At 42.6% G+C, this 24,434-nt stretch overlaps 1 protein-coding gene across 1 annotated transcript in view; it reads left to right on the forward strand.

The window, feature by feature from the left end:
- The first annotated feature begins 566 nt into the window (after positions 1 to 566).
- The window catches only part of LOC121580603 (transferrin receptor protein 1), a 31,035-nt gene continuing 7,167 nt past the window's right edge, over positions 567 to 24,434 (forward strand). Inside the window, exons 1-15 of the mRNA XM_041895574.2 lie at positions 567 to 692; positions 8,089 to 8,138; positions 12,672 to 12,906; positions 13,528 to 13,714; positions 15,385 to 15,610; positions 15,929 to 16,051; positions 16,378 to 16,467; positions 16,965 to 17,104; positions 17,250 to 17,401; positions 18,781 to 18,900; positions 21,258 to 21,343; positions 23,691 to 23,754; positions 23,907 to 23,974; positions 24,088 to 24,155; positions 24,336 to 24,423. Of these exons, the coding sequence (XP_041751508.2) occupies positions 8,106 to 8,138; positions 12,672 to 12,906; positions 13,528 to 13,714; positions 15,385 to 15,610; positions 15,929 to 16,051; positions 16,378 to 16,467; positions 16,965 to 17,104; positions 17,250 to 17,401; positions 18,781 to 18,900; positions 21,258 to 21,343; positions 23,691 to 23,754; positions 23,907 to 23,974; positions 24,088 to 24,155; positions 24,336 to 24,423 (1,680 nt within the window). The 5' untranslated portion in view covers positions 567 to 692; positions 8,089 to 8,105. The remainder of the gene's footprint in view (positions 693 to 8,088; positions 8,139 to 12,671; positions 12,907 to 13,527; positions 13,715 to 15,384; positions 15,611 to 15,928; positions 16,052 to 16,377; positions 16,468 to 16,964; positions 17,105 to 17,249; positions 17,402 to 18,780; positions 18,901 to 21,257; positions 21,344 to 23,690; positions 23,755 to 23,906; positions 23,975 to 24,087; positions 24,156 to 24,335; positions 24,424 to 24,434) is intronic.

Consider the following 24,434-nt stretch of genomic DNA (forward strand, 5'->3'; position numbering starts at 1 on the left):
ATGAGTCCTACATGTTCAGAGAGATTACCTATTTATTGACGGAATAGGATAGCCATATGAAAATGTTGGAATGAACTGGGGGTTATTCATGGTGTGCAGCCGAGACTATGATGCCGCCAGCCAGTCATTCATTGGAAAACTCTTGTGCAAAGCGTGAAAGTCGTCACACTGAAAGGCGAAGACGCACATGATTTAGCACGCCAAACAGGCAGTTTTCCCTTTTGGAACCATCCACTGATGCGAAATGAACTCCACCACGCGCCGGGTGAGCAAAATCAACTGCGCCCAAGGCTCTCGAGATGACAAATGTCACCTGTGTCTCATGCATGCATTCTACATTTCTGTGTACATGTCAACATATTTAATCCTCACTAATGTTGTGCAAACACCCTAGGTCGTGTGAACGTGTCAAGTTAAACGGTCAAAACACATAGGCCTAGAAACCACTGCCGACATTTATTTCTCAAGAGCGCACACCTTCTAGAACACATGGCAAGGCCAGCGAGCCGGCTAGGGAAGAATTGGCACAGGAAGTGACGTTTGATATTTTACAACTGGATTTTTTTTCTTCTATCCATAAAGACCATGCTCAAGGTTGCTCGCTCCAGTGAAGGAAGAAGATAGTGGACGTTCAAAGAAACCTCGTCTCGAGGGGGCATACGATACCAGACGACTGGCACTAACGAAGAGCGGTAAGGGTGTCATTTGATTTGTATCATTATAAATGTAGCTTTTAAACGCTGAAATAGTCTACCAATACCATGGGATTGACTAACATGAATGGCCATGATGACAGTAATGTTAACGTAACGCGTTATATTATTGGCGTCCATAATTTTAGAGAGCATATGGATATATGACACTACATGTAACCAAATATCATTTTTATATTTATTTAAATATTGCCAGCATGTCATCATGGCTATTTTTGCCTATCACTTTATGTAGGCTAGTTAGCCGTTGTCAATGGTTGATTGGATCATGATTGTAGCTCTGTGTCTTCTAGGCTACAATGTAATTACCCGTTGATCACATCTCCCATCAGTTCCTTTACACATAAGTCTTTGGATGAAGGCGTCTTATGTACGGGGAAGTTTTGTTAAGAGCCCCAACGCTCGGTCTGAATATTAAGCATCGCTTGCAGTATGGGTTTGGAAACACGAGGACCTTATCTTTCATATCAGCTAGAAATAATTTTCCAAAAACAAAAGTTTAAATTGATACACACCTTTTTTATAGGGTTGGTGTTCCCACATGGCCATCTCTTCATTTTAAAGCACACAGCGTGTATTTCTGGAAGACCGTAGACCGTGACCTCCTGTGTTATCTATCTAGCATGCTTTGAACACCTGTGTGTAAGGGCATAAGGCAGCCAGAAATGTGTCGTCACTGAAAAATACTCTCGGCTGCAACTGTGATAAACCCGGTTAAAACGGTATACAGTAAGTGTATATTTTGCAATTGTGATATATTATTATGTTGATGTGATATGAACGTAAAGGGCTTTGTTTCTAGAACCGTATAGCTTCACGTTTAGATGGAGTATTTGGTTGTTTTTGGCTGCCAGAGCAAGTCTACCTCTGAAAATAACATAATGTCCTTGGACCTTAAGGAGTAATGGTAGGCTCCTTAAGAGTACATATTGGGCTAGGCTGCAATGTAGCAAACCAAAGCAAGGTTATGTTGCAAATTAGTTCTCAACTTCTCTATCAAGGGTTTGTCATGTTCGGTTGAGTCGAGTGCTCTGTAGCCTAGGGTTAGGCTACTCTCTCAGCACATGGTAGTAACCTATTTTTTAAATGTCGCAATGGAAGCTCATCTGCATGGGTAAACCTTCGCGCGCCAGTCTAATAACCTATTCTCTATCAGCAAGATCGTGTGAAACAGACATTGCGTTATATAATCAATTTCTTTCTGGTCATAAAAGCTAAAAAGGTCCTGTTAAGCTATAGCCCGGTAGACTATCTGAACGAATCCAGCTCTTCAACGGTAGTGTGCGTGTAGAAGTCCAACAAAATTCTAATTATCTCAATGCAAATCATGTCGAGCAATTATTTTGAATTGAAATAGGCTATGAATGAACGAACCTCGAAAAGCCCGGTCTCTCCCGGGCTTCCCTATCCTATAGTGGCTTTGGTGATTTCTTGAACTTCTAAACATGATTGTAAAAATGTATGCACACATGACTAAGTCGCTTTGGATAAAAGCGTCTGCTAAATGTCATATTATTATTATTATTGAACTTCTAAACTGTATTGGTATTCACAACCTTTGACACACATGGCTATGCAACATAGCTATGCACAGCACACATGTTGTGATATTTATGCTGTGTTTGTGTGTGTGTCAGTTATATTCTAGAAGTCTCTACTCTCTAAGTAATATCCTTATCCATCCAGGTCATTTGATGATCCTTTCTAGCTATATAGAAAATCTCCACGATATTCTAATTGACAACAGACCCATAATGTGTCTGATGTAGCCTAGCGGTTAAGGATGTTGGGCCAGTAACCGAAAGGTTCCTGGTTTGAATCCCTAGGTGAAAAATCTGCCGCTGTGCCCTTGAGCAAGGTACTTAACCCTAATTGCTCGTTTTAAGTCGCTCTGGATAAGAGCGTCTGCTAAATGATGTAAATTTAATGAAAGTTCTGTTTTTTTGTGGTGACTATTGGCTAGCCTATTCATGTTCTACACAGTAATCTCAGACTGAATATGGTATGTAATGTTTATGACTCAGTCATGCCGAGCCATTTTGGAGATACCTCTGTATGGCACTGTAGCCTGTTCTCCTGGCTGGCCTTCATTCCCATGAACAACTGGGAACTTTCCCCAATGTGACTCTCACATGATCGGCTACTGCACAATGAAGCAGAAGATATGACCCACCCACCCCCATCTCCCTTCTCGCTCCCTATAACCAGGATTAGTGGGCAATAATCCAGATGTCAGCAGTTTATAAAACCAGGATTGGCCATGTTCGGTTTGATTAATGAAGCTTTCATGTAATTGTTGCCTTGGTTGCGCAATAATTCTGGCCTCTTTGGCACTCGCGGCTTGCTCTTTTTGGGTTTATAGCAGGTCTGTTTCTTGGGCAAAAGATTGAGTTAAAAGCGGTAGTCTATACTTGATAGGAACTGATTTGAATTAATGACATCAGACATCAGAGTAAATCATATTTTCCTTTCCCTGAACCTACCGAAGTCTGCAGTTGTCACACCTTCGCATTTGGAAAAACAGGTTATTTAGTTTCCTTTTTAGACCTGAAATAGTTTCAGAAATCTTTTCTTGCTCCTCTTCCACTTCCCTTTAACACGCGCTGTCCACTGTGACTAAAGGTTTCATTTACATGTTTAGTCATTTAGCAGATGCTCTTATCCAGAGCGACTTACAGGAGCAATTAGGGTGCCTTGCTTAAGGGCACATCGACAGATTTTTCACCTAGTCGGCTCGGGGATTAGAACCAGTGACCTTTCGGTTACTGGCACAACGCTCTTACCCACTAAGCTACCTGCTGCCCTGTAATCATTGTGATGAGTCCAAGAACTTCATTATAGGTCTGCCTATGTGAGTGAATAGCTTTAGCCTAGGGCTATGATATAGGTTAGAATCCGTTACTTTGGCTCTACTTTGGTTAGGCTTCATATTAAACCATAAAGCATAGGCCTCATACTGTGGCATGTAAGCGTCTAATCATGTTGTACATTCACAACATGTTGCCAGTTCTTGAGACTAAAATAACTTCACATGGCTGTTTGCGGTCAACTCACAGCCTACGGTCAGTCCCCTACATCTGCATTTGTCATGATATTATTATTGAAGAAATGAACTGCTATGAATGGTTACGACAGGCGTTATAGTAATGTTTACCACGCTGTAACATCGTCAGCTTCATGGATAAACGTTGTTCCACAGAAATACATTGTGTACTAGTTAGAGTAGAAGGTTTTAAGTCAGTCAGCCGGTGAGACACTTGTGACGTAAAGCTGGTGTAAATGGCCGTGTGTTTGAACTCGGTCATTCCCCCCCCCCCTCTTAAGTTCACGCCAGCGGTGGTGTCGTAATGTTAGACATGGCCCCACATTTTACTCTGGGCTATTTATGAACTCAAGGTTACCCCGGGCTCTTCTGGGAGAGGTGTTGGAAGTTGGAAAGCACTACTTTGAGTGTCTGCTTGACAATGGAAAGAGAAGAGCTACTAGGCTGTTACAGAAATCACACGTCTCGGGCGACGATTTGTCTGTTTCGAGAAAGGAACGTGATACTCAAGACTTATTGCTTTAGCCTTGAATTGATGTAACCACGGTGCCACCCCCCCCCCCCCCTGGGCCCACTGTAGCAATACGTCTGGGAACCAAGGGTGAATTCACGGTTCCCATGGCGGTAGCACAGGCTTTATCTGTCTGACACACTTTGGGGGGCTTTGCAGGTAGAGGCCTACACTCTAGAACAGAGATGGGGAAACTGCAGTCCTCAGGGGCCCGAGAGGTTTGACACTTTTCCCCCCCCATCCCTAGCAAACACAGCTGATTTTAAACTAATTGCATTCTAAACTGAAGATCATGATTAGTTGATTATTGGAGTCAATGTCTCCAGGCTGTGGCCAACAGCACGCAGATGCAGTGTGGTTAGGCTACCGACATGATGTGATTGTTATGGATAAGAGCGATATTATTTTTATTTGTCAAACGGCAGCCAAGCATCGATGATCATGTCACCACAATAAGACCCTTGATATTTATTGGAAAGCAGCATTAAGCTCATCACCTTGCACATTCACCACCCTGTGAAGTTCATCATAACTTATTTAATCTGTAGCCTAATAAACTGCGTGCTTTCCCGACAAGTCGTAGTGGGAGGACCACACAACATAATCACGTGACTCCATGCTTACTTCGATATGATGGTTATTATATCAATATTTGTGCATAAAGGTGTTTCCACCGCCGTTTCTCTTGTAGTTAATTTGACAGACAGAAAAAAATCCCACCTTGGCTAGCGTATTTTTGTTTGGTTGACATTTGGAAAGTTTACAGACACTTTTTTTCCCCATCAAGCCTGTCGTGACCTTTATTTACTCCTACATGTACTTTACTCACATCAAAAGGATGGCTGGAAACCTGGTTAGTGTGTGTGACTGTGTGTTTGTAATCGCACTTCTCATCTGTTATCTGTAGGTTTCTCTAGCTGAAGGACTTGCTAAACTGATGAGGTTTTTAACCCTACCAAGGCTGGGTGTGTTTAGCATGTAGCTTACCTTTTCAGACGGTGTGATTTTAATGATATAACCACTTAACCAACAGTCTTTTCTCAAGATATGCCACTGAAAGCAGAGGTGAAGAGGTTACAGCCTACATTTCTATATGTGGTTATTAAGTTTTCTAGCTTACAAAAGGACATATCATTTTGAGAAGCTTGGTCGGTCACATAATACTAATAATAACAATAATAATAATAATACATAGAATTTATAATGCGTCTTTAACTGAAAAATAATCTCAAAGTGCTACAGTTAGTGTATTAAAAGCAATAAAAACGAGATGTAGATGAAGGACACTAGACAGGGTAACTGACACAAAGTACACAGCTGACGCTACATGGGACAAGGACACCACTGCTACAGTATCTCCTCTGTTTCTGTGACCTTTACTGTCGTCTTGCTAAATCAGCATATTTTGGCTAGCGCTGAGGAAGACACGGCTAGGCCGTGCCAGGCCAAGTTAGCCTAACTGAAATTAGCCTATAACTGCTAAGCTAATGTAGGGTTAAGATCATAGGCCTATATTTATGGTTTAGTTAGATTAGGCTAGGCTTGGAGGTTGCTAAGTAGGGCAGGCCTGTCTCCTGGCATTTGCCCACGGTTCCGCTCTCACGCCATGTCCTCTCTGGAATCTCACTCCATTGGTGCTGATCATGTCGCTAGAGGTCATTCAGGGCTCGTTGCCCGGACAGCCGCCACTGTTCTTTCTGCCCAGTTAGCCTTGCTACAGTAATCACTGTGGCAACTCTCTACTGAGGTGACTTTACAAAAACAAGGACTGTGTCTGTCACTGATTCATTCAGTCCCTAACACAATTCTAGAATTCATTAATTGTCTTATTTTTACGCTAGATGGGACATAAGATAGCTGTTTAGGTGGTTGAAATACTTCAGGCCTGGGAGGAACGGTTGACGAGTAGTTATTTAGAGTAGCTGTGTTCCATTGGAGTCATGTCCCGTGTGGCTCAGTTGGTAGAGCATGGTGCTTGCAATGCCAGGTGTGTGGGTTCGATTCCCACAGGGGACCGGTGCGAAAAAATAATGAAAATGTATGCACTCACTAACTGTAAGTTGCTCTGGATAAGAGCGTCTGCTAAATGACTCAACTGTAAATGAGGGCTCTGCTCACTGGCCTCAGTTATTTTTGGTGATTTGGTTCAGGAGCATTGAGATAATATTGATGTTTGGTGTGATGGGAAAAGAGGTGAATAAGGTTCATTAGCTAGGTTCATGCTGATTGGGTACAGGTAGCTAGGCATTTGGTAAGGCTGTAGACTTTGGGATTGTTCAGAAAGGTTGGGCATGGTTTCAAATCAAATAAACTTTTATTTGTCACATGCGCTGAATACAACAGGTGTAGACCTTAAAGTGAAATGCTTACTTACAAGCCCTTAACCAACAATGCAGTTTCAAGAAAGAATATAAAAAAAAAAAAATTAAAAAAAAATATATAAAGTAATACGAAATAAAAGTCACAAATAATTAAAGAGCAGCAATAAAAATAACAATAGCGAGGTCATATACAGGGTAAAAACTCGACACCTTTTGTTTAGTATCTAGGCTTAGGTCCTCCCTTGTCAGTGATGCATTATTTTGACTGGTAAAGCGTAAGACATTGGTTGTGAATTACTCCTTGCCTTTCTCAGTAAAGGAGAAGTGTTATGAGGAATTGCTATCATGACTGTGGTAACTCTGTGGTCAAACAGCTGTTTTTAGGAGGGTTCGATAAACTTTCCTTACTCATTGCTAAGCATATTGATTGGCTGGATGCTGTCGGTTTCTTTTCCGAATACAGTGACGTGGTGTACTTTACTTAACCCTCTATTTCAGTTGGGCTTTGACATATTATCTATGCCCTTTATTCTGAGCACTAACTTAATCAGACTGCCCTATTGTCAAATATAGATGAGGCGGTTGTATTCGTAGGGTTTCTTAGAAGTAAATGAGATGGTGATCGTGATGTATAATTTTTATCTGAATAATGAATGGCCTCAAGTCATTATTTTCATTGACTATTTTTTTTTTTTTTTTTCAATTCATTTATTTAATTTGTATTCAGTTCCTATATTAATTTGAATCATTAGGCCTAGTTGTAATACATTTGAGTTATATATCAGCCTAAGCAAAGCAAATCTTGTGGGACTTTGTCGCCACCTACTGCTCTAAACATAATACTACGTGGTAACATCAATGGGACAAATAATGAATTATTTTATGAATGAATTTAGGCTAGTTACAACAACTTAACAGTAACGTTACAGTACAAGAACACTTATAGACTCTACAGTCAAATAAGCAATGGGGTCTGCAATAATGACTTAATAACACAGCACATTATCAAATGTTTAAAACGGCCTATTCGTTATTCAGAATAAGTGTTCATCACTTGACAACCAGGAAATTATATGGTGGTCTCGTGTTTCAGGTCTCAGGATTCCATTCACACAGAGACATTGCATCCATAAAATCAAACCACGTGGGAAGTTTTGTGTTTTTGTAAGCATGTTATTTCCCCCCCCCCTCGACTTCACGTGGAGCCAGTGTGATTATGTGGCCGGTTCACGCCCTCAACAGTGCTCTTTTGTGCCTGGGAACAGAGCAATCCTTCAGGGCAACACCGTAGGAAGCCTGGTGGATGTTTAGAGAAGATGTGGGAGCTTTTCTTTGGTTTCTCCCCACTAGCCAGAAAGAAACTGTTCATGAATACACAAATAAGAAGTGAAAACCTGGGGCTTTGGGAGGGGTAGTATTTTCTTGCCTGAAAACTGTCCATATTTCTGTTCTGGCATGGATCCTGTTCCATACTCAAATTGTGTTTTTTGTTCCCTCTAGACTTCTCAGAAGCTACCATGGACCAGGCAATGTCGACAATATCCAAAATTGTAAGTACTAGGCCTAGGCCTACTCTTGAAATAAATTACCCTAGCATTTATTAAATGACTGTCTCATTATCCTGTCTAAAAATGGTCGCAAATCAAAAGCATTCCTCTTTTGAATGTGTTTTTTTAAATGGTTGCTTTTAGTTTCGGTTGACGGATACCTGCGCCACCATTTTTCTAAATGTTAGTAAAATGGGTCTGCCTCAGAAACTTGCCAATTGGGCTCTTTACTTTTTAAAGTGGTTCAGTGATTCCAGAAGCAAAGGGAGTAATGCCGCTACCTCGCATTCCAACCAAGGTGCATGAATAAAGGAGCAAACTGGAAATGTGAAGAATGGGCTAACTTCAGAAACTATTGGAGGTCAATTGACATTATACCCTGATGAATGCTACAAACCAAAAAGCATTGGTTTTATTAAGGCAATGAAACAAATGTTTTTCTTCAGTTACTATGGCATCTGCTTTTAGTAGGGCTGGTCTAGAGGAAGTAATGCGTTATGTTTTATACTGATTTGACTCAATAAATGTTGTAACACAATGGCTGCGTTTACACAGGGAGCCCAATTCAGATCTTTTGCCTGATTTATTGGCAAAAGATCTGATCCGATTGGTCAAAAGACACATTTTTGGCAAAATATCAGAATTGGGCTGCCTGTGTAAACGCAGCCATTGTGTTATTAAGCGGCAAACATTATGCACACCTCTGACACGTCGACGTATGGACACGTACGTACTATATTACTACACTAGAGTATAATTAGACATAATGCTAATAGTACTATACACTATGGAATTGCCAGGGACAGTACGATACGATATTATCACGATACGTAGGCGCCGATACGATATGCATTGCGATTCTCACGATTATATATGTGTTGCAATTCAATGTTCAAAACATATTGCTGTCAGGGTTGAGTGTAGAGGATGTGTGGAATCAGGCGCAGGACACACAGAGGTATCGAACAGACGTCTTTAGTGAAGTCCAAAGAACAAGCCACACACGGCAACAGGCAACAGGCGAACTTTACGCAACACGGTAAAGTAAACACAAGGCGCACAAAGTGCGGAACTCTCTCTCAAAACACAAAATACAGAGAGAACTGAAAAACGGACTAGCACACAACGTGACAACAAACAATTACACACAACACCTGACCAAACTCAAGGAACTAAATAGGACGCATAATGAACACTAATAAGGAACAGGTGTAACAAAACAGACAAAACCAATCAACCATAGAAACATCGAACGGTGGCAGCTAGTACTCCGGAGACGACGACCGCCGAAGCCTGCCCGAACAAGGAGAAGGAGCAGCCTCGGCCGAAACCGTGACAATTGCTCACCATATCTCTGCAGATGGACAAGAGAGAGCCATGAAAAAATGAGTTTTGATCAGTCACGGAAATAAAAGGGCTGAAAACAAATTGCCTCCCTATTTAGGGAGAAGAAGCCATGAAGGAAAAATGCTGGAGTTTTTGTTGCAGTTACAGACGACTAACTCAAATAATATTGCAATATTGTCAGATAATATTGCGATATATCGGCAAAGAATAATATCCCGATTTAGGGCTGTCAAACGATTAAAACTTTTAATCGCATTAAATTCTGTAGTTAATCGCGATTTAATGGCAAATGTTTTATTTGTTCAAATTTGGTGCTAAATAAAGTTACAGGCATGTAGGGACTGAAACACAACAAATATTCTGGCAGTACAAAAGTCCTGTAACTTACTAATGCTCCCAGTAGGCCTACTCCCTTATACATTTTCTTTAAGTTCACACACACACTGTTAAAGCTTCAGCCATTCCAAATTATTGTTCTCCCAATTACTGATTGGAGGCTATAAGAAAAAAATAACTGTCTCTATGGATACACAGAACATACACCTGTCCAACAATGTCATGAAAGTAAACCTGTGACCATACACTTCAGTCGTCCTCCTATTTCTTTTCACTCAGGCCTGTTGACATTTTCAGATGAAAAATTTGGTTGATTTCACAGAGAGTGAAAACAACCCCTCACAAGGTACTGATGTGGCAGGTGTTGCCAGGTAACCCTCGTGCAATGCAGGCCAGCCTGGTGTGTGCCCACCCTGTAGTGGACAGTCCTCCCTGTTGATGCTGGGCCTCTGCTTTGTAACGCTCCACACATTTCTCAATGGACTCCTCCTCTTCATCAGACTCAGAAGACCTCAACAAGAGGGCAGCTTTCTTCTTTGGTGGCTCTGACTCTGTTGCTTTATCAGGTTGCTGTGCAGGCCTCTCTTCCTTTTAGCGAGTTGCTGACCCAAAGCCCTCTCAGGTCTGGGAAGGCACTTCAGGTCCTTAAACCTTGGGTCGGGGCTGTGACGATTTTCAGACATGCGAGGTTGGTGTGTTTTTCCAGGTCTGTTGTGAATGTTAGCTTGAATCTTACTACATAGGCAGGATCATCATCGGAGCTCTCCATCACCCGAAGGAGATGCACAAAGCAGGCAACGCCACTGAGCAGGAAATGTACTTCTCTCCTCCCAGAAGTTCAGTCAAGTACCTACAGTGGAAGATAATTCAAAATCACTTCAGTCAATTGTGAGAGACTTGTTATACACAGACACATTCCCTCACTCACACACACATTACACACACACACACACACACACAATTGTATTATAACGCTAATAGTGTGATTAAAGAATATTACCTACAGGGCTGCAGTAGTGTCTTCAGTTCAGCTGTGGTTGGCATGGTGATGTTCGTTTTCTGTTGGGCCAGAGCATCTCTCAGTGGTTGTTGGTTTCTGTGGACACGCTTTACCATTTCCAGAGTGGAATTCCATCTTGTTGTGACATCTTGTTTCTAGTGACTCTTTCACATTTACAACTTGCAGTTGTCCTAGCTCTGCAACTTTTGGTGGGCTGTGTTTTGAAATGGCCAATAATCTTTCGGCATTTGTCTAGGGCATTGTCGAACCCGCTGTTGTGTAGGTACACTGTGATGGACCTTTTGGAGACTGTGCGCAGGGCAGGTGTTCAAAAGCCAGATGTCTAGCAGTTGCAATCATGTTCCGTGCACTGTCTGTGCAAAGTGTGGTATCTTTGTTTTTTCAATGTTCCACTGCTTTGCTACATCCATGAAACCCTCGGCGCACGTTTCAGCGTAGTGCCTGTCTTCATTACGGCCAGAGCATGTGAATGCAGTTTCCAGTTTTCATCGACGTGGTGGGCAGTAACCCCTAGGTAGTTTGTGGCTACTTCTTACCGAAGTCCAGTGGTCTCCCGTGAGAACAACAGCCGTTGCATGTTTCAACTCCCCCGCTTTCGTAGCCCTCTCCCTTTCATACAGCTCGTGTATTCTTCAAACGACGGTGGTTCTCAAGGGTAAGTCCTATGTTGAGTCGTTAGATGCGATCCAAAGGGTATCCCCTCAAGCCTTCGTCCTCCACAATGTGGACTGGCCTGCATGGTGTAGCTATCCACTTGGCTATTGCTTGTGTTAGCTTGCTGCTCGTGGACCTGTCCATAGGCCTTCCGTGGACACTCTTCTATCTTAGCCTGATGTCCTCCATTGCTACTAGTAACGTAACGCTTTGAACACAGCAACTGCGTCATTGCGCAAAATAGTATGAGGATCATCTAGATATGTGTGCAACAAAAGTTCAACATTCACCTTCTGCTACCATTTCTGTCAACCCATTTACGCATACGGTTTGACGCATACGTTCAATAAATCCAACGTATGCACCACACAGAACGCACTGCCTCCGCAACACAATACTGTTATATACAGACACACATATACTGATGTGTTCGAAGCGTTACTTGTATTGCCGGCGTCAACATTTCGCTTGTAAATGACAATGAAGACTAGATCATTGATGAATGTTGTCTTGCAATAGATGCAAATTACTTTGTTTTTACCCAGAGAGCCATCTGGGAGGGATTTTACATTTTAATTTGCCATTTTAAAAGCCCCTTACTAGCTCTCTCCATCATTCAGTCATACAAGTTACTAGCTAGTAAAGTGGTTGTTAAACTAGCGCATCAGCTGCCAGGGCTTGAATTTGAACTATGGATGGTTCAGGGGGTCAAACTAAGAAAATGCGTTAATGGCGTCAATAAAAATGTATGGCATTAAACATTTAACGCGTTAACTTAGACAGCCCTAATCCCGACATGTAACTATATATTTTTTCCCCCCGTTATCACTACTATAAACAGGTGTGGAAAATGAAAAAAAAAAAAAAATGGGAACCTATGTTAAAATTACTAAAAATGTACCTTTTTTAAAAACACATTTGTAGAAGTCAAAAGTATTTCACTTGGATGGACTGCTTAATGAGTACAAGAGTGTACTTCTGTGAACTATGAATGCTTGTGTTTATCTCTATGAAATTATATCCCTATCAATGCACTTCAACATGTTCCAGAAGAGTGTGTGTGTGTGTGGCTTTTGGCTGAATAAAACACACAAAAAATACTCAAGACACGTGATTCACTGTAAAATGCATTTTGTAACAGTTTTCTTTCCTTCATTCATCCATCTGTCTCCACACAGTTCAACGGGGAGCCGCGCTCGTACACACGCTTCAACCTGACCCAGAACATGGAAGGCGAGAACAGCCAGGTGGAGATGAAGCTGTCGTCCGACATGGACGACGAGGTGGGCGGCAACTGCGTGGGGGAGGAACGCAACCATGCCCAGGACCGCTACGTGGTACGCAAGCCCGCCGGGCGCACGCCCAAGAACCTCTGCTTCATGGTGGTCACCGTACTCCTCATCTTAATCATCGGTAAGAACAGACATTTTAAAACGACGACAATTGCATGCCGGTGCCTCAGTTACCATTAGTCACATATTGGTCATATGCTGTATCAGTAAAAGTCACATGCTCAGTATTAAAGGATACGTTCATGGATAGTTGGTTTCTTCACTCTGAAAGTAGTCTATGGGCCGGTAGAGACTCTAATTAATGTTTCGGGTTTCTTTTAAAAGCCACTAAGAAGTTCTGCTAACTTTAGCCACAGATCGCTAAAACTCAGTGGAGGTGATAGGGGCAACCTGCACTGTCGTATGATTTATGGATGAAACACTGTTTAGATAATAAATATAAAAAATGATGACCAGATTAAGGGCCGGATTCCCAGACATAGATTAAGCCTAGTCCTGGACTAAACAGCATTCTCAATGGAGATTCTCCATCAAAAGCTTTTTTTTTGTCTGGGAAAAACCGTCCCTTCTGGGAAAAACCGTCCCTTGGTCTGGTTTCTGCTGGGATGGTGTTGTATAGCTGCTGCTGACAGTGGTTTCATTTGATAATTTACTCGATTCCCCCTTTTACTATTTATTTCTGTCTGTCTCTGTCTGTCTCTGTCTGTGTCTCTCTGTCTCTGTCTGTGTCTCTCTCTCTCAGGCTATCTGATTGGCTACCTGGCCCACCGGAAAAAAGAGTTGGCTCCCAGCTGCTCTAGGATAACCTCTGAAGACTCCGTTAGTGAAGGTTCCTTTAAGACGGAGACGACCCCTCTCATGGACTGGAATGACGTGAAGAGCTTGCTGGGTCAGAAGCTGAGTGCCTCCAGCTTCGAGACCGCATTCAGGTGACTTCACTAGTCTAGCCCAGTGGGGTGAACATTAAAGTGATATCGATCTCCCCAGAGTCGGATGAATTCGTGGATACCATTTCTATCCATGAGTTCATCTGACTCTGGGGAAAGTAGATAAAGGGCTTCATTGCCAACATCCCAAAGTATCCCTTTAAGCTTGTTTTGTCTGCTCTCATTTTTCAACTTTATATTGGAAATAGCACTACAATGTTATACTAATACCAATTGTACTATGTTGTGACAGTATGGCAGCCTGACCAACTTCTACCCCTCTAAGCCATAAGACTGTTAAATAGTCCGGATAGCTATTGGTTAACTATCTGCGCTGACCCTTTTTGCACTCTTTTGACTCATCACATGCGCCGCTGTTGCTGTTCATTATCTATCCTGTTGCCTAGTCACATTATCCCTACCTGTATGTACATACTGTATCTACCTCCATTACCTCGTACCCCTGAACATGGACTCGGTACTGGTACCCCGTGTATAAAGCCAAGTTATCGTTACTCATTGTGTATTTATTCCTGGTGTTATTATCTTTCTATTAGTTCTCTGTTTTTCTCTCTGTATTGTTGTGAAGGTCCGTCAGTAAGCATTTCACTGTTAGTCTACACCTGTTGTTTATGAAGCATGTGACAAATAACATTAGATTTGAAGTCTTAATAAATGACTAGATAACATGTTTGGCACATCATTGGGATAAAGAAAGTATATTTAGCTTACTGACTCCTTCCTTCTTTTTTCCTGTCTCTCTTTCTCTCCCCCTCTTCTCTCTCATCACCCTCTCGCTCCCCCTCTTCTCTCTCCATCACCCTCTCGCTCCCCCTCTTCTCTCTCCATCACCCTCTCTCTCTCGCTCCCCCTCTTCTCTCTCCATCACCCTCTCGCTCCCCCTCTGCTCTCTCATCACCCTCTCGCTCCCCCTCTTCTCTCTCCATCACCCTCTCGCTCCCCCTCTTCTCTCTCCATCACCCTCTCGCTCCCCCTCTTCTCTCTCCATCACCCTCTTCTCTCTCGCTCCCCCTCTGCTCTCTCCATCACCCTCTCGCTCCCCCTCTTCTCTCTCCATCACCCCTCTCGCTCCCCCCTCTTCTCTCTCCATCACCCTCTCGCTCCCCTCTGCTCTCTCCATCACCCTCTCGCTCCCCCTCTTCTCTCTCCATCACCCCTCTCGCTCCCCCTCTTCTCTCTCCATCACCCTCTTTCTCTCCCTCCCCCTCTGCTCTCTCCATCACCCTCTCGCTCCCCCTCTTCTCTCTCCATCACCCTCTCGCTCCCCCTCTGCTCTCTCCATCACCCTCTCGCTCCCCCTCTGCTCTCTCCATCACCCCCTCTCTCCCCCTCTGCTCTCTCCATCACCCTCTCGCTCCCCCTCTTCTCTCGCCATCACCCTCTTCTCTCCCCCTCTTCTCTCTCATCACCCTCTTCGCTCCCCCTCTTCTCTCTCCATCACCCTTTCCCTCCCCCTCTGCTCTCTCATCACCCTTTCTCTCCCCCTCTTCTCTCTCCATCACCCTCTCGCTCCCCCTCTTCTCTCTCCATCACCCTCTCGCTCCCCTCTTCTCTCTCCATCACCCTCTCGCTCCCCCTCTTCTCTCTCCATCACCCTCTTCTCTCGCTCCCCCTCTTCTCTCCATATCTCTTTCCTTATATCACCCTCTCAGTGAGTTTGCTAGTGGAAGCCACCAGGCAGGCTCGGCTGGAGACGAGCTGCTGGCCAACAAGGTGCTGAAAAGGTTCAAAGACTACGACATGTACACGTGGACTGACGAGCACTATGTCAAGCTTGTGGATCCCCCTGCCTCTGGCTCCAACAGGGTGACCTTCAAAGGGTCTGACCTTGGAACACTGAGGGGATATCTGGCCTACAGCAAAACTGGAACAGCACAGGTAATCATAGAAAGAAAATCCTGTGTTTTTGTGGTTTCGTTTTTTTGTTTACATTGAAATGAACAAATTTGTAGCATTTCAGTTGATTTCAAACTTGACAATAGAGGTGAAACTCTCACTAATAAAAGCATTTACATAATAATGTATACTATAAAACACTACATGGAAGGTATCACACATTTAGTAGTGAATTAGTCATTCAGTTCATTTTTAAGGATAATTGAAAACTACACATTGCATATCCCTTTTATTCTTCCATAATAGTACCTCCATATTTGAGCTCAAGACCTGTTTCAACTTTATTTTTGTTTTTCACAGGGCGCGATCCTTCACAGCAACTACGGCCAAATGGACGACCTGAGGAAACTGCAGGATAAGGACATTGCCTTGGACGGGAGGGTCCTTCTGGTCAAAACTGGAAAAATAAGCTTTGCTGAGAAGGTGAGGGAATTGCACAAGAAAAACATTTAATAATCTAATTTCGTAAGCATACTGCTGAATTTTAATAATAAGGTCATTGATCTCTCTTCATTTGGAGGTTTAGTGTAAGTGTGATGGGTCTAGTTTGGGTTGGCAAATCTACTGGAGCCTATGTGGACTTGATTGAATAACACAAGGTGTCGTGTCATCGCTATGTGTAAAAGTGTCCTGTTCTGTAAAAGTGTCCTGTTCGTCATCGCTATGTGTAAAAGTGCCCTCATCGCTATGTGTAAAAGTGTCCTGCTTTTCGCCTCCAGTCATGTCTCCCTCTTTCCTTCACTGCGTAGGTGGCCAACGCAGCCAAGCTGAATGCCTCTGCTGTGCTCATCTACCCTGCTGACGACAGGATCGGAGGGTCCACTCAGCTCTTTGGCCATGTGAGTGTGGCGGACATTTTTCTCTATGAATGTAAAATGTAGACCGACTTACATGATTTGCATTCCCAGCCATAACTGAAGTTGAGTGGACACACAAAGACAGTTGGCTATATCAGCAGTAGCTTACGGTTTGAGACAGTTGTTGAACAGTAGTGTTCATTCTCTTGTGTTGTTTCATCATTCAGTTATTAATTATTCTTATTCAGCTCCACTTTTCTCCACCCTGAGGACACTCTCTCTATATTCTACCCAAGGGAGTGCACGTTCTTGTTCTAGCCCTGCACCAACACACCTGGGGTGTATTCACTAAAAACCAAACGGAGAGGGACCTACTTGAATTTGTTCAACAGAAACTAGTTTTTTGTTGCAGAACGCAACTGTTTGGACTAATGATTACACCCCTGGTTCAACTTATTGACAAACTCTTGATATGTTAGTGCAAGGCCAGAACAATCCCATAGGTCAAGGTTCACCCTGTCGTGTGTCTCCATATCCAGGTCCATCTTGGCTCAGGCGACCCTTACACCCCCGGGTTCCCCTCCTTCAACCATACCCAGTTTCCCCCCATCCAGTCCTCAGGCCTCCCCAGCATCCAGGCCCAGACCATCACCGCCGACATGGCCACCACTATCATGAGGTAGGTTTCCATCAACTGATCCTAGCTCTAAGTGTAGTAGAAGTTGGGCGTTGGGCCTTACACACATATCTAGGATCAGCATACCATTCCTATCCTAAGGGTTAAAACGTGAAACTGATCACAAAATCTTTGTCTGGAAACTCAGGGGGATGGAGGGGAAAAACGCCCCTACAGGTTGGGTAGGGGTAGGAAAAGTGGGAGATGATGACGATGTGGTCACGGTGGAGGTCAACAACGTCCTGGCCGAGAAGATGATCAACAACGTGTTTGGAGTCATCAAAGGCTTTGTGGACCCAGGTATGGTTGACCTATGACCCTGTGGAAAGAAACATGACAGTCCCCAGTGTTGTATAGTTCTTAGGTAATTGGACTGCAGCTTTGGGGTCAGTTTAATTTCAAATGCATCAAGTTGGTAGATTAATTGAAATTCGATGTGTGAATTGATACATAGTCCTGATCTGAAAGAATGAACAATTTTTCATTTCATGAACATAATTTCCGTTAATGTCCCCACATTTTAAGGGAAATAAAATGGGATTGACTCCAATTTGAGAGGGTAACTGCTATTGTTTAGCATCACAAAGCCCATTGGCGAAGACTATAATAATATATAAAGAGCTGCAGTTTCAGAATGGGTGGCAAGGAATAAGTTAGTCCTAAATATTTCAAAAACTAAAAGCATTGTATTTGGGACAAATCATTTACTAAACCCTAAACCTCAACTAAATCTTGTAATGAATAATGTGGAAATTGAGCAAGTTGAGGAGACTAAACTGCTTGGAGTAACCCTGGATTGTAAACTGTCATGGTCAAAACATATTGATACAACAGTAGCTAAGATGGGGAGAAGTCTGTCCATAATAAAGCGCTGCTCTACCTTCTTAACAGCACTATCAACAAGGCAGGTCCTAAAGGCTGTAGTTTTATCGCACCTGGACTACTGTTCAGTCATGTGGTCAGGTGCAACAAAGAGGGACTTAGGAAAATTGCAGTTGGCTCAGCACAGGGCAGCACGGCTGGCCCTAGGATGTACACAGAGAGCTTACATTAATGATATGCATGTCAATCTCTCCTGGCTCAAAGTGGAGGAGAGATTGACTTCATCACTACTTGTATTTGTGAGGAGTCATGTTGAATGCACCGAGGTGTCTGTTTGAACTACTAGCACACAGCTCGGACACCCATGCATACCCCACATGACATGCCACCAGAGGTCTCTTCACAGTCCCCAAGTCCAGAACAGACCATGGGAGGCGCACAGTACTACATAGAGCCATGACTACATGGAACTCTATTCCACATCAAGTAACTGATGCAAGCAGTAGAATAGAAGTACACCTTATGGAACAGAGGGGACTGTGACGCAACACAAACATAGACACATGCATACACACACACGATAACATATACACTATACACACATGTACACATGGATTTTGTGTTATAGATATATGGTGGTAGAGGCCTGAGGGGACACACTTTAATATGTTGTGAAATCTGTTGTATGAATGTATTGTGATGTTTTTTAAAATGTATAACTGCCTCAATTTTGCTGGACCCCAGGAAGAGTAGCTGCTGCCTTGGCAGGAGCGAATGGGGATCCATAATAAATACAAAACTGTCTTAATCCTTTACACCTTTTTAAATATGCTGTGTCTCTGCCTTCCTTGCTGTAGATCGTTATGTGGTTATGGGTGCCCAGAGGGATGCTTGGGGCCCAGGCTTCGCCAGCTCCACCGTAGGCACCTGTGTGTTGGTGGAGTTGGCCCGCGCCATCTCAGACATGGTGAAAAATGGTGGGTGATGATAGATGCCAGGCCAAACCATAGAAATGCCATAGAATAGACAGAATGGATACAGGTCTCTACTCTAAATCGGCAGGTAGTCTAGCGGTTAAGAGCGTTGGACCGGTAACCGAAAGGTCGTTGGTTCGAATCCCCAAAGCGACTAGGTGAAAAATATGTGCCCTTGAGCCAGGCACTTAACCCGAATTGCTCCTGTAAGCCGCTCTGGATAAAAGCGTCTGCTAAATGACTAAAATGTAAATGTACGTTTTATAGACAGAATGGATATACAGTATAGGTCTCTTCTGTACTGCCTTGAGCTTTCAATCAGTTCTCTCATGTGTTCATGTAGTGTCTGGGGTTAATTCTAACGTATTCCATAAATCTCAAGGAGCATTTTTGTCAATTAAGTCATATTTTAGGTGACCATGGGGTTCTGTTAACATTAACTGAGCACATTACTGGAGAAGTCTTAAAGATATAAAAAAAGGGGGGCCTATAGCTAAACCTAGTTAGAATCAGAATCACCTTTTATTCACCAAGTCCATTTACATGTACCAGGAATTTGACCCGGTGAAGTAAGTGGCGCTGACCGTCTCTTACAATTTAACAATAAATACACAGACAGAATATAGACCGAAGATTGTACACACTCTACATGCAGTACGTAGAGTACCAGTCAAATGTTTGGACACACCAGGCTTTTTCTTTTATTCTGCAATGTAGAAAATTGTAAAAATTATAGTGAAGACATCAAAACTATGAAATGACACATATGGAATCATGTAGTAACCAAAAAAAAGTGTTTAAACAAATCAAAAATATATTTTATATTTGAGATTCTTCAAATAGCCACCCTTTGCCTTGATGACAGCTTTGCACATTCTAGGCATTCTCTCAACCAGCTTCACCTGGAATGCTTTTCCAACAGTCTTGAAGGAGTTCCCACATATGCTGAGCACTTGTTGGCTGCTTTTCCTTCACTCTGCCGTCCAACTCATCCCAAACCCTCTCAGTTGGGTTGAGGTCGGGGGGTTGTGGAGGCCAGGTCATCTGATGCAGCACTCCATCACTCTCCTTCTTGGTCAAATAGCCCTTACACAGCCTGGAGGTCATTGTCCTGTTGAAAAACAAATGATAGTCCCACTAAACCCAAACCAGATGGGATGGCGAATCGCTGCAGAATGCTGTGGTTGCCATGCTGGTTAAGTGTGCCTTGAATTCTAAATAAGTGTCACCAGCAAAGCACCATCACACCACCTCATCCATGATTTACGGTGGGAACTACACATGCGGAGATCATCCGTTCACCCACACCGCGTCTCACAAAGACACAGCGGTTGGAACCAAAAATCTCAAATTTGGACTCCAGACCAAAGGACACATTTCCACCGGTCTAATGTCCATTGCTCGTGTTTCTTGGCCCAAGCAGGTCTCTTCTTCTTATTGGTGTCCTTTAGTAATGGTTTCTTTGCAGCAATTTGACCATGAAGGCCTGCTTTCACACAGTCCCCTCTGAACAGTTGATGTTGAGATGTGTCTGTGACTTGAACTCTGTGAAGCATTTATTTGGGCTGCAAATTTCTGAAGCTGGTAACTCTAATGAACTTATCGTCTGCCGCAGAGGTAAATCGGGGTCTTCCATTCCTGTGGCGGTCCTCATGAGAGCCTGTTTCATCATAGCGCTTGATGGTTTTTGTGGCTGCACTTGAAGAAACGTTCAAAGTTCTTGAAATGTTCCATTTTGACTGATCTTCATGTCTTAAAGTAATGATGGACTGTCGTTTCTCTTTGTTTATTTGAGCTGTCCTTGCCATAATATGGACTTGGTCTTTTACCAAATAGGGCTATCTTCTGTATACCCCCCCTACCTTGTCACAACACAACTGATTTGACTCAAACGCATTAAGAAGGAAAGAAATTCCACAAATGAACCTTTAAGAAGGCACACCTGTTAATTGAAATGCATTCCAGGTGACTACCTCATGAAGCTGGTTGAGAGAATGCCAAGAGTCTGCAAAGCTGTCATCAAGGCAAAGGGTGGCTATTTGAGGAATCTCAAATAAAATATATTTTGATTTGTTTAACACTTTTTTGGTTACTACATGATTCCATGTGTTATTTCATAGTTTTGATGTCTTCACTATTATTCTACAATGTAAAAAATAGTACAAATAAGGAAAAACCCTTGAATGAGTAGGTGTGTCCAAACGTTTGACTGGTAGTGTACGTAACAGTACAGATATAGTGAGCAATAAAATTGAACGATAGCACATAATACAAGAAAAATATATCCCCATAGCCTGTAAGGAGGCAACCAACTGCGGATGATGATGATGATGATGTCCTGTCTTTTTTCCCTCTGACAGATGGCTTCAAGCCCAGGAGGAGCATCGTGTTTGCCAGCTGGAGTGCTGGAGAGTATGGGAGTGTTGGCGCCACAGAGTGGTTGGAGGTAAGAACAGCACACTTGATATCAATGCAAACCTTAGAACAAAAACGTTTTTTTTTTTTTTACTTGAGTATGTGTCTCAACCAATGATTTATGCCTTCAGAAAGTATTCACACCCCTTAACTTTTTCCACATTTTGTTGTGTTACAGCCTGAATTTAAAATGGATTACATTTAATGTTTTGTTACTGGCCTACACACAATACCCCATAATGTCAAAGTGGAATAATGTTTAGACATTTTTACAAATAAATGAAAAGCTGAAATGTCTTGTGTCAAGTATTCAATCCCTTTTATGGCAAGCCTTAATAAGTCCAAGAGTAGAAAATCACTTTTTTTCTACAACAAGTCACATAATAAGTTGCATGGACTCACTCTGTGTGCAATAATAGTGTTTAACACAATTTTTGAATGACTACCTCATCTCTGTACCCCACACATACAGATAATTGTAAGGTCCCTCAGTCGAGCAGTGAATTTCAAACACAGATTCAACAACAAAGACCAGGGAGGTTTTCCAATGCCTTGCAAAGAAGGGCACCTATTGGTAGATGGGTAAAAATAGTGAAAAGGAAGAGCCTGTACAGAATACAAATATTTGTCCTGTTTGCAACAAGGCAGTAAAGTAATACTGCAAAAAATGTGGCAAAGCAATCACTTTTTGTTCTGAATACAAAGTGTTATGTTTGGTGACTGAGATGAATTCCCTTTTCAGCAGGACAATCTACTAAAACACAAAGCCAAATATACACTGGAGTTGGTTACCAAGACGACAGTGAATGTTCCTGAGTGACCGAGTTACAGTTTTGACTTGAATCTGCTTGAAAATATATAGCAAGACTTGGAAAAGGGTTGTCTAACAATGATCAACAACCAATTTGACAGAGCTTGAAGAATTTTGAAAATAATAAATGGGCAAATATTGTACAATCCAGGTGTGCAAAGCTCTTAGAGACTTAACCAGAAAGACTCACAGCTGTAATCGCTGGCAAAGGTGATACTAACATGTATTAACTCAGGGGTGTGAATACTTATGTAAATGAGCTTTCATTTTCAATAAATGTGCTTTTTTTTTTTAAATTTGTTATTATGGGGTATTGTGTGTAGATGGGGTGAGAGAGGAAAATATATTTAATCCATTTTGAAGTCAGGCTGTAACACAACAAAATGTAGAATAAGTCAAGGGGTATGAATACTTTCTGAGGGCACTGTTTACACTAGATGACTGATAAGTGGCGCTCTTTTGCAGCCACCGCTCCTCCATCTTGGAACTCCCCCACCATTGTAAATAAATATTTTGAAAGCTATAGAAATTAATTCATTCATGTACATTTTGTTTTTTGCCATGTTTATTCTATTGGACACCTTAATGCAGTTTACATTTTTAAATTATATTATGTGAGCTAAACATATCTTTTAAAAAATATATTTTTCCTTATAACTTTTAGCAAGTTCTAGGGCTCTATATTTTTCAGCTGCCGGTAAGCCGGCGCAATTGTCAAACGCATGCTAGTTTTCAACTTTGACCTGTTTTTAAGCCGGCGTTCTTCTATTTTCTAATCCCTCGCGCCAGGATTGGTGATTTTACCTGTCTTTTATATGAGGTCACTGGCGCTGAGGTGGGAGGGGTGGCAATATCTGAGGTGTGTTCCTAAAAACGTGTGCCAATTTCAGTATGCAATGGTGGGGGATATTTAAGACCAACCGAAAGCTGGTCTTAGCGGTAACACCGTTTTTGTTTATGGCATGGATTTTGACAACTGAAGCGCAACCTATCAAGCTGTGGCGCTCAGTGCCCCATATGCACATGGAACAAGAGATGTGCATTTTGTATCGATCCACAATGGACTAGGACAAGAATATTCCATGCCCCCAGCCGAATTGGAGTGGATGACAATGCAAAGACTGTCAATAACCTACAGAACTTGAGACAAACACATTCAGTTTTAAGCCATGGAACGCCTTGATTGGCCCAGTGAGTGGCCAAACCCTCGTCACACCTACAACTTGTTTATTCATCAAAACCCAGCCCTTTCACGCCACCGCCAGCTATTGTGCTGTGGGTAATAGTTAAAATATTTTGGACACGCCCATGGATCTATAGCACTAACGCCAGCGCTTAGATTTACCGTTGCGTTAGGTTTGTTAAAAAGAGCCCCTGTTGATACTGTCCCCACTACAACAACAACAAATACTTTAAATACATGTCATTTTGTCCTAGAAACATTTAATTGGCTGAGGAGTGCCAATAATGGCCGACCCGGTGGCTTCAAAGCCTCTCATTGGCCAATACGTGGCATCATCAATCCAGGTTTTATATACATTTATATACAACTCGTTTCTGTTTTCAGGGTTATTTGTCTTCTCTGAACATGAAAGCCTTCTCTTACATCAACCTGGATGGAGTTGTAACAGGCATGTATGGTGTATTAGATTTCTGTACACAGAATGCATTGTGTTTTGGTTTGTGGCAATGACAGTTTACAGTTGCAAAGGTCATGCATGACAAACTATAGTAATAAGGTGAAATAGTTTCCTCTTGAATTGTAATATTTCCCCCTCCCCAGGTTTCCCAACATTCAAAGCCTCGGCCAGCCCTTTGATGTACACACTCATCCAGCGCACGCTAAAGGAGGTGAGATTACGTAGCAGCGGATCATCTCATTTGGCCTGACAGGATTTCTCTTATGTTTCATTATGAAACAGTGTCCTTGAGATGTTTTGAAACTGTGCTGTTCTTCTCCTCAGGTGAACACTCTCAGTGACTCCAGTACACTCTACGCTTCAGTCCCCGGGGCCAACTGGGAGGAAGCCGTGTAAGTGGGACTTGGTGTTATTTTGGAAGATCGTAACAGTGTGGCTCGATGGGCCAAGTCAATTATTTATTCTAGTGCAGCTCCCAACACAAAGTTGAATTGCTTATAGAATGAGGGGAAATTTCACCACCATCTTTGTATGATTGTGTAGTCATGTTGTCTTTATTTTGTGTTTTTCAGCCTGGAGCCTCTGAGGCTAAATGATCCCGCCTATCCCTTTGTCACCTTCTCCGGCATCCCATCCGTCTCATTCCGCTTCTCCAAAGCGGTCAGTTTGGT

The sequence above is a fragment of the Coregonus clupeaformis genome, chromosome 14, assembly GCF_020615455.1.
Source record: "Coregonus clupeaformis isolate EN_2021a chromosome 14, ASM2061545v1, whole genome shotgun sequence".
NCBI lineage: Eukaryota > Metazoa > Chordata > Actinopteri > Salmoniformes > Salmonidae > Coregonus > Coregonus clupeaformis.